Here is a 10,201-nt window from a genome sequence, read left to right as displayed (position 1 = left end):
GTGCTTCTTATCAATCTTGGTATAATAAGAAAACGAATTACAAGAGATCTCCGTAATTGGGCGAGACAGAATCTCCCATCTAGGCGTGATATGAAATAATGTGGAAAGTGATATATGTTTTCCTTGGATTTATTATTGATACGATATCTATCCTGCGTAATCGTCGACGGCATAAGCCTCATCGTACGATTGGAATTTGACGGTATCGAAGCTGGCTTATTATCGCACAAGAATGGCCAACTTACCCCGGGTAAGATCTCGGCTCGCTACCAAAAGCTTAGAATCACCTGTCTAGTCTTTGATTTCATGAATGCTCAGGAAAATGTGAATGAAACTTATATACTGTAAGTGATTTCATCGTTATTCTAGGCATGAAATAAAAATTTACACTCTCGCTTGATTGTAATGTGATGGAGAAACGGTCGAATGGTTCAAATTACCGATCACTGGATTGGCCCAGCTGCTATTTCTGAGTGACTCCGTTCATTTCTCATGTTATGTAAGACAATCACCGAAAACAACTACATACTATCTGGGACTGCCACCTGAAATAACAGATGGGTAGTAAATTTGCATGCAAACCTATGAACACAGCGCGTTCGTAATTTCTTTAGAAACAGCAAGACGTATTTCGTGATATGTGGGAAGTAAAGCCTGTATAGCCAATTATAGTTTTGACAATAATAAGTACAGAGATCATTTCCATATAAATATTGAGGTCTATAAAAGCACTCGTGTGAAAGTGGTTTCGCATTTCAACTCAGACGTGTAGATGCGATTTCCACGTAGTCGCCAATGTGTTATTTATCTACTTATGCATGATGGTGATGTTAATTCTAAGCATCGATTTACCCATTTGTTAATTTAATATTCATCTTAATTCATTATAAGCGGACAAACACCAATATACATATTCGATGTTCATTCTCATCGGAAAACCATCTTATGATAGAATGGTTTCATACCCCTGCAAGTCCCTTCTACAATATCATAAACCCTAATAATAAAGATAGGTTCATAAATACGCAGTGGCTGACAATTTATGGGGATATTAGGTCACGGTATACGCTAGTAGATTATTATGATTAGTGGATTTCTTATATTTTTAGAAAGTAAAAGATATTTATTGCTTGGAGTTATCGATAAGCAATGTTGAAGATATTTTTATTCATTTCAACGGTGCCAATGGCTTTTGCAGGTAGGCCTACAGCCAAATTCCCAGAATAATCCTCGCTATTTTCGTTGTGTGGAAGATGAGCTCAACCTGCTTACTATCACAGATCTGCTGGGCGAGGCAAAGGTCGGTGACAACATACTCAAATATTATAATGGTCATTTGGACCAAACAATATTCAGCACCGCCGTCGTGAGTTGCATGCAGAAAGGTGGAGAGTTAGTTATGCCGAAGAATGCATACTTGAATGACGCCGTAGCAGACGTTGCACAGTCAGTGTTTTAAAACTTTGCAAACATTTATTTCATGAGAATTAAATTTATTTTGTTTGCGTTTCAAGAGGAGGGATCGTTTGGATAGGGGGAGGAGATTTGTTTGCGGCGGATAACTACGAATGGAACGATGGTGAAAGAATCGAATGGTCAAATTGGTAAGTTGAATGTATTAATAATTCGTAATACCATTCTTCGCCTTGTGTTGAGACATCACCTTATACGGGTATTACCTGGATACTCTACCGATACAATTGATACCATGAGGCAGCGGCAGGATGGCAGTAACGGAATGGTTTTTGAAACATTTCTCTCCAGAGAAGAATGTTGTTCTCGTCAAAAGCAAATGGTGGCATGGTCATGTTTTTTGATCGAGGCAGGAATGATGAATTGGCGCATCGGCTTGTTGTTACAATTAAAACTGTCCATAAATTTGTCTGATACGCTTTTCAATACCTTAATCGGTGCAGGAACTTTAGCCTAATTCGGGGGTCTCTAAAGGGAGTCGCGAATGGTATAATATAGGGTCGCGACTGCACCAGAGCGATCTTTCAATATGCATGTAATATTTTTGAAACAATAAAATTCTTTATGCTATGCACGATTTTCTGTCGATAGTTTGTACATATCCGAGGTCACTATGTTGGGTACTGAAGCCAATAAGCACGGTATTACACTATGGCTTGATCATGAAAATCTGCCGACCTTTGCATTACACAAACCGATTTGAATTAACGATAGCATTTGCCCGAAATTGGTTTCTATGGAAACACCGTCGAAGACTGCTGGCTGGGAGGCTTTAGGGTAGGAGTGTGCAACGAGCTGGTGCTGGAATAAGACGCACAGGTATTTCGAGGCCAAACTCCTGCCGCGCCAGGACACATGAAAAAAGTAAGTTTTTGACCAACACACGGCTGGGCAAAGTGTGTTGTCAAAAAGATGGACGGCGTTAAAAACTTGGCCAAAATTGACCGTCGCTCATTGGCCAAAACCTTCAATGTTGACATGTCTGGTCGTTGAAACGGTCGGTACCGAATAGCTCCGTCCTTATGATCGGAGTGGACAGATTGTATGAATTGACACGAGTATGACTTCGTAGGAAAGTAATGCAAATCTTGTGCACAACGTTTTTTGTGGGTTCTCTATGTCATACATACCCGCAAAGCGTAGCATATTAATGATATCAATAATTCCTTTTGATGTGTGGGGCTTGCGTGACGAGATGTCACTAAAACTGAGATTTATGTCGCAGTCTAAAAAGTTTCGTAATCAACACTGCCTAATGGGTAGAATGGAAGCAGTCTAGAGCAAGTATTACCAGTTAGCACCCAGGAAGTCAGTAACGATACAGCGCATTCCGGGCATATCGTATCGCTGTATGTCGATTAAATTTAGGGATTCTGGTGAGCCCAATGACAACAATGGAGAGAAAAACTGCATTCAAACAAGTTACACGGATCGAAGAAAATGGAGCGACCATGATTGTTGCACTGACGCAGGATATGTTTGCCAGATACGTACGTTTCTATGCTTCTGATAAACACGTTTACGTAATGCTCGACCACTATTTCAATATGCGTAAATGAAGGCTACACCGTAGTGCTTTTCGCTTTTGTAAAGACATTGAAACAGTCAACCAAGCGTAAGTCTACACATAGAACAATAAGAGAAATATGTATGAACATGAATATAAAACGAGATAACTAATTTTGTTCGGAATTGACGATTGTTTTAATCAGAACGCGTGTAGGAAGGTGTGGCCAGGCATCGCCGTATGAATTATTTATGCATACCAACAAATATCTGACCTATTTTATTTCAGCTGATGCCGTATCTGCCCCGTTCGAATACAGCGAATTCACAGCGTACGCTGATTCTACTGATCGAAGGTCCTACTCCGAAGCTAAACAGTTTTGCGAAAGGCGCAGATCGAGACTTGTATTGCTGCGCAACGGTGACGATGTGACATTCCTACAATCAATGCTGATTGAGTAAGATCCAATAGCTACGTGATTGGCTCATTAAAACTAACGAGACAAATTTCGAAACGTTCAAAATATTTCGCATATTGCATGTGGGGAATTATTGTTTCCAATATACGGACGTCTTTGAGATATACATAGTTCAACAATTTTATCCCGGGATATACCGGTAGTTCTTATGAATTGCTCGACTACAAAATAGCAATAATGTCGATATGCTCTGACTCGCCACTAGTGCGAAATGCAGGCGACCAGCACTAGCATATTTCGAACCCTTGCCTTACATTTCTCATTTCTAGTGATGGGATTACGCAATTTTGGATCGACAATGGTCAAGAAGAATCTCCGTGTCCAAGCGTGTCGTCCAGCGTCTTCTCAACTGACGATTGTCAAGAGCCAATGGCATTTCTATGCGAGGAAGGTAACAGTATGTTTTATATCGATAAGAAGCCCTACAAGTCTTTTATCGATGCGACACTACACGTGACTAAGATCTACTATAAAGAAGTGGTAAGAAGTCTATAACTAGGAAATTTCATGTAGATATAATAAAGGTTAATGGCGAGTTTAGTAGATCGATCATTATTATGTTTAACAGTGATTGTATACTTCGCAACGACTATGTTCACTTTTCTGAAGATATCTCGTGGTAGCAAATTATCATAACAATACATCATATTCTTAGTCGTTCCGCAGAATCGTAACGCAGCCTAACAAACGCCCTGGTGCTTGATGAAAGATAATGCGTTTAGTTAGGATTAAGTCACAAAACTTGTGACGAATTCCATGACGTATCGTGAAGGCTCCAGGAGTCAAAGTTCGTCGCCAATCATAAACCTCAATGTCATTCGGTAGGAAAATGTAAACTTCGTCCAAAACCAGGTAATATTGGCACCTGCAGGCATATCAATTGGAACCTGATAGGAAGCCACTGGTAAATAGGATAAATCAATAATAATCAATAACCGTCAGATTATATTTACATGAGAGATAAATCTCAAACATTCCCACTATGGAGAACTCTATGGTTGTGACTTTTGAATCCAACCATTATATCAAATTTACAGTCGCTCCCCACGGATTGTCGGTATCCGAGGAGCAACTCACGGTTGAACCGGGCATGCATTTGAATGTTGACTGTTCTGCATCTGGAGTTCCCGTTCCCGAAGTTGCGTGGTACCGAGACGGTGTCTACGTTCCGAATCAAAGGCACGGAATCGGCAGCTCAACTCTGGTCGTTCACGGCGTGAGTGCAGATGACGTCGGTATGTACGTTTGTGAAGCTGTCAACGAAGTCGGCGGAAAACTACGAAGCATGAAAGGATATTCTTTTCTCGAAAGTAAATTTTTTGACGATGTTCTGTAACTGCCTACTTGCCTGACGGCAACGATGACTTATACCCAGAGGTTGTGAAAGACTAATACCACTTTTCCGTAGTTCCCAAGTAGATTTTGCCTACTTGCATCACTTTTATGAGTAGAATTGCCATACAAACCTCGTTTTATGGCCCCTCTAACCCGTTAACTTAATGTATGTATTCGAAAAATTCACCTATTGGTAGTAGCATCATTCATTTCGTATCTGTGGTGGAGATACATCCCGCGATTTTCCAAGTTGCCACCTCTAAAAATATGCGGCCAGTTGACCAAATCTATTTTTGCAAATACTTACTCAAATATTTTTCTGACCGTTAAAATTATATCTCTAATTCCATAGTTGTAGTAGTTTCGACAGGTTTTAGAATCAGATTGGGTAGAAATATGCGGCAATAATACTTTTGCTTATTGAGTGGAACCGTCGATAATAATTTGACCATATGCGCTTATACCTATCAACAGAGCACGACCACAAGGGGTTAGTTAGAGTGATTTTTGTCGAATTTAGGTAATGAATAACACCAACACAGAATTATGGAAATGGCTTATCAGAGCGGAAATTTTATATATAGGTTTTATAAATAGGTTTATAAATAGGTTTACTTGGCAAAAATACGGTGTTACGCGCATTTCTGTAGTGATAGAAAAAGATAAATTTCATCTATCCTGATTAACCTATTGCTATATAACTGACACAGCGCGAAACAACATGATTGCGTCACTATGTGAAGTTTTGTGTTAGTCATTACTCGAATCTCTTATACAAAATATCAATAGACTAAAGCCGAGTAAGCAACTTCCCTGCAAGTGTAGAGTAGCCTATTCTTCAATGTTCAATGCTCGTATTTCAGCTGTTCCAAATCAAGAATGAATGGAGCGTGTAAAAAGATCTTTGGGTGACCTGTGGAACTTCAAGCCAATTATTAAGATACTGTAATTGTTCTATCATTTGTATGATTGAAAACAGAATCAAATTTATATGTATATGTTGTTGCGTCTAACAGTCTGTAGAAGATTTTGAAAGGAATATTATACACATTATGGGTCTTTAGAATGACTTTAAATAGTAATTTGTTGCGTTATGTCTCGGATAGCCTACCTTTTCCGCAATAATGTAGATTAAGATGATGGATCTTATTTAGGGCGTATTCCAGATAACTTCATTCTACGAAATCATATTGAGCCTACGTATTCCTGTAACCAATATTCCCTCTAATTTTTCACGAGTATGTGCGCACTCACCAACTCACATGCGCGGTCTCTTGAACAAAATGTCATCACTTCGGATTTTTTGTGCGCGGAGACCGTGTCAGGACTGCCCAATTACGAACGTACGCAGCTTAGATGGAACATTGCCTGCAACATCATGAAAAAAATCTTTACTCGAGTCACCTTTTTTGAATGAGTTGACTTTACTCGAATGACTTTGTAAAAATGATTTGGCTTGACTTGAGTCGGCGTTTTTGAAAGACAGATTAACTCGTGATTTGGAGAAAAATGTACGAGTCAATTTCTAGTCCCCAGGTAATTGGTGTCGACTAAATTGCTATATATTGTATATGATCGGGTTGTTCGCGGTAAGCTATGGTCAGTCACCAAATGATTGTGCATTTTTCTGACCACCATTGTTATATCAAAAATAACTTGACCGCAAATAAAGTGTACAAAACTTCAACTTGTAGTGTCGTTAACTGGTAGCATCGTAATCGTAATTGAGAAACCGTTATGTATGATTTAAGTCTGAGGAATATAGTTTATTCGTTGATGTCACGACCATAAAAGGCTGAAAACCACAAGATGTGCAACCTGTTGGTGCGGACCGGCATTTAGGCTTATAAATTGTCTCATCCGTGTGAAATGATTATAACTTTACGATGCACAATTACGTTCCCCGCATTTTCGAAGTCACCAGCTTAAACGCTAATTGTGGGCGTAGTAACATAGTAATACATAGAATAGTGGTTCCAAACCTTTTTCGGCTCATCGCCCTCTTTTCAAGGTCAACACCGATCCTCGCTCCCCAAATATTGGGAACCGAAAATGGGCATACGAACTGTAATCACCGTCGAGTTGACTAAAAAAAGTCAACTTTTCGGCTCAACCTCCAATTTACACATTTACAGCTAAATTTTCGTGAGTTGACTAGAAAATAAGGTCATTTCTTCGACTTGACTCCAATCACAATGATTGGAAACTGCCACGCCCCTGAACGCTGTAAGGTCTTCTCCCGCAGAAATCAGTGGGTTCGTGGATACGGTTGACCGCATACACGAGATTCAGTAATGTTCACTGTGGTGCAATCAACTTTGCCGGCGAATGTTTCGCTGTTTTTTCGTTTGTTGGTTGATTGTTAATAGGTTTTGCGAGCATAGTGAGACAGTACTGCATACTCGGGTCTAATAAAAAATCCCGCCAATGCGCAATATCGAGGTACCGACTAGCTGCTAAGCTTTTTTGCATCTGTGTATGACCGGATAACATTGAAAAATTAAGGCAGATTGAGATTTGAACATTTGTAAGCAGCAATTACGCCATCTGATATACATTGAAAGAGACACTGATTTAGATACTGGTGTGAGTAATGTTATTGCTGGTGGGCAGCCAACCGTAAAATTCGATGAGACCCATTCTAACAGAAAGCAATAAGGCTACTATATAACTCTTTTCCGGGTCAGGGCAATGGAATCTCTTCGCTTCTCTTAAATCAGAGGTCTCAAACTGAAAAGTGTTCGCGGGCCAATTTCCTAGTTTTCGATGACGTCGCGGGCCGCAGCATCAATGACAGGAGTATTCAATGTCAAATTTCCAAATAGGCCTTACTTCACGGGATCTTGCAGACTGGCATTCCACAAACATCGTAAAAATGTGTCTTACTATCGTAATATTCACACTTGACACGAAAAAAACACATTTTGAAATATTTGAATAAAATTGTTTATGTGCTGGGTATAATTTATCAACATAATGAGTTATCCACACCATGCGCCGAGAGGACAAATGCAAAGTTATCGTGTTATATTATTGCAGCTATAGCGGACATTTGACGCGCCACAATTATAGGTAGAATATTTTAGAATTTACCAACGATTGATCATATATCAGAGCTTTTGAGAAGTGATCCGGGTGTCTGGTATAGTTCTGATAAGGAGGCTATTGTTCATGTCATTGCCAAAGTCAAATTAATCAACGCTGGATTTTCCTTCGAACATTGGAACAAATCAAGTAGTAATAATAGTGTTTCATAACCTTTTTAGCGATCATTGTGCTTCTAATAAGATATCTCGCTACATTAAAAATAGAAAATGCTATTCACATAAAATCGCGCATAGCGCAAAGAATATGTTGCATGGACCATGGTTAGGAACCCTAATAGAAATTTCCAATCACCGGCTAATCCATTGATGTTACAGTTGCGGAACGTACCGCTAACTTGCTCACCATCGGCGATAATGACACGAATAAAGAAACCAACTATCAACCAGGATGTAACTAACTATATATCATGTAGGCAACACAATACCAATTATGTCCATACTGACTTAGTTCGATAACTATAGACGCTATGCTGCGCAAGCTACGATCTTTGATATATTACTATTCTCCATGACAGTTTGATAGCTTGTTGCGACCGTGGTCATACCAGGTCATAGCGTTCCGAGTCACAAGTGTCCTCTGATTTTAACGTTTGACCCGACTCATCTCGAGTCAATTTTATTTTATCATCCAGTCAGTCCGAATCCGAGCAATTTTACGCAGGCTTTCGCCAAATTCTAAATCACACTTTCCAGTCACGAAGTATCAACGGGTCATGTTTTATCATCATGAAAAAATGTGACATAATATTTCATCATTCACGGCTTGGTAGCTTTTGAAAGTGATGTGATAGTGAAGTTTGATGAGTTTTCAGGTTTTTGGAGTAGTTTTAGAGTGAACTTTAAGTTTTTCAATCTAAAACAGATATGTGGGACTTAAATAGATACTTCAAAATCGAAAACACCGTCGCGGGCCGCGTGCGGCCCGCGGGCCTCGTGTTTGCGACCTCTGTCTTAAATCATCATTGTAGAGAAAAATTGGCATTTTGAAGAACAAAAGTGCATCAGTGAAATAATGCAGCAATAATGCCGTTGTCCGGTAGTAGGTATGATGTTCCGTTTGATGTGGAATGATATGTAATCCTGATTTTCTCATTAGTTGATAGATGCACAGTTAGTTTGAGTCAGCAAGGGGGGACAATGTTTCATATCAGGGACGCTAAAACCTCTGTCAATGTTCATTTGTTCAAAGTACCTGGTAAACGTTTTTGCTCTGACCTTAATTTTAAATGGGTTGAAACCTTAAAAAATTGATCAGGATAATGTTTGAAGATCCATGACTGAATAAATTGTGTGAGAAAGATCATTTACGAGCATCAATTTACGTCCTATGATTTGTTGAAACGTGAGAAAATGATTTTATACCCTTCGTCATTACATAAGCCTGTGTTGGGCCTACTTTATGTTGAACTTTCAGTTGAACCTTCCGACTTCGTCACTTAACTCATTCCTTATCAAATGAGTTAATTTGGCCGCTTTATATGTATATAAAGGATTTTTCAAACATAATTTAGGGTACTGGCTATATGGCAACAGCCTGAAATACCCAAGTTATTTTTAAGCAATATAACACAGAACTTTGCAAAAATCTTTCACTGAAATATATTTGCACATATTTTACATGTGTGTTAGTTAGGAAATTAATTGGTACCATGACTATTTATTTCGATCTAATGGTAGTTGACTGGCAAATCGAGTTTTGCATCTAATGTCTTATCATGTATTTGTTGACAGGACGTACATTGACCAATTTGAAAATTAGAGCAATTTCAACCTTGAATTTACCAGAAAATAGTGCTCGTATGAAACGCGCAGACACCACCTCCAACTGGGAGCAAGTAAGAACGGGCTGCATACTACAAGAAGTCGAAAGATATTGAAAAAAAGTGCAATTCGTTCCCAGTCTGGGACTGCCATTCGATCGATTGATGCTGGAAAAACACTCTTGCTGGAATAATCCGTGTTTGCCATGGAATCACATCCGTGACAATTATAGTTTCAAAATACTGGTAATATCACGCACTAATAGAATGTCATATGTTTGCTCAGAGAAAATGCTTACAGTTCCTTCCCCAACGTGTGTGGACAAAGCAAAGATGGACAAACATCTAAACAAGGCAGGCACGAGATTTCATCAAGAGTAGATACGGAATCATTCGGGTAGTAATTTCCCAAGTTGAAGATGACAAAAACTAATATCTAGCGCTGTTATTGCTTGAAAATCACGCACAAACTGTTTTTGTTGTCCACATTGTTATTTTTGAATCGATCTATTTCTGTACCGTTGCATATCAATGTTTTTTT

The 10,201-nt window shown here is 39.1% G+C and overlaps 1 protein-coding gene across 1 annotated transcript; it reads left to right on the top strand.

Annotated features, from left to right (window-relative positions):
• Positions 1–760: 760 nt before the first annotated feature.
• Positions 761–5,789, top strand: LOC145439412 (neural cell adhesion molecule 2-like). Its single transcript, XM_080316892.1, has 8 exons — positions 761–1,198; positions 1,281–1,446; positions 1,515–1,604; positions 2,842–2,963; positions 3,269–3,437; positions 3,728–3,849; positions 4,496–4,768; positions 5,657–5,789. The coding sequence occupies exons 1-8, from the start codon at positions 1,150–1,152 to the stop codon at positions 5,674–5,676; spliced, it is 1,011 nt and encodes a 336-aa protein (XP_080173018.1). The 5' UTR covers positions 761–1,149; the 3' UTR covers positions 5,677–5,789.
• The last annotated feature ends 4,412 nt before the right edge of the window (positions 5,790–10,201 follow it).

This window comes from Botryllus schlosseri, chromosome 5 (assembly GCF_051294905.1).
Source record: "Botryllus schlosseri isolate E-star chromosome 5, Bs_hap1, whole genome shotgun sequence".
NCBI classification, from domain to species: Eukaryota; Metazoa; Chordata; class Ascidiacea; order Stolidobranchia; family Styelidae; genus Botryllus; species Botryllus schlosseri.
This window is presented reverse-complemented; position numbering and strand designations above follow the sequence as displayed.

What these genes read in the sequence shown, in the direction of transcription:
- LOC145439412 (XM_080316892.1), top strand. Translation starts at nt 1,150, where the DNA reads ATGTTGAAGATATTTTTATTCATTTCAACGGTGCCAATGGCTTTTGCA. An exon ending in AGAATCGAATGGTCAAATTG is followed by an intron (nt 1,605 to 2,841) that starts GTAAGTTGAATG and finishes GATTAAATTTAG; the next exon opens with GGATTCTGGTGAGCCCAATG. An exon ending in AGGATATGTTTGCCAGATAC is followed by an intron (nt 2,964 to 3,268) that starts GTACGTTTCTAT and finishes ATTTTATTTCAG; the next exon opens with CTGATGCCGTATCTGCCCCG.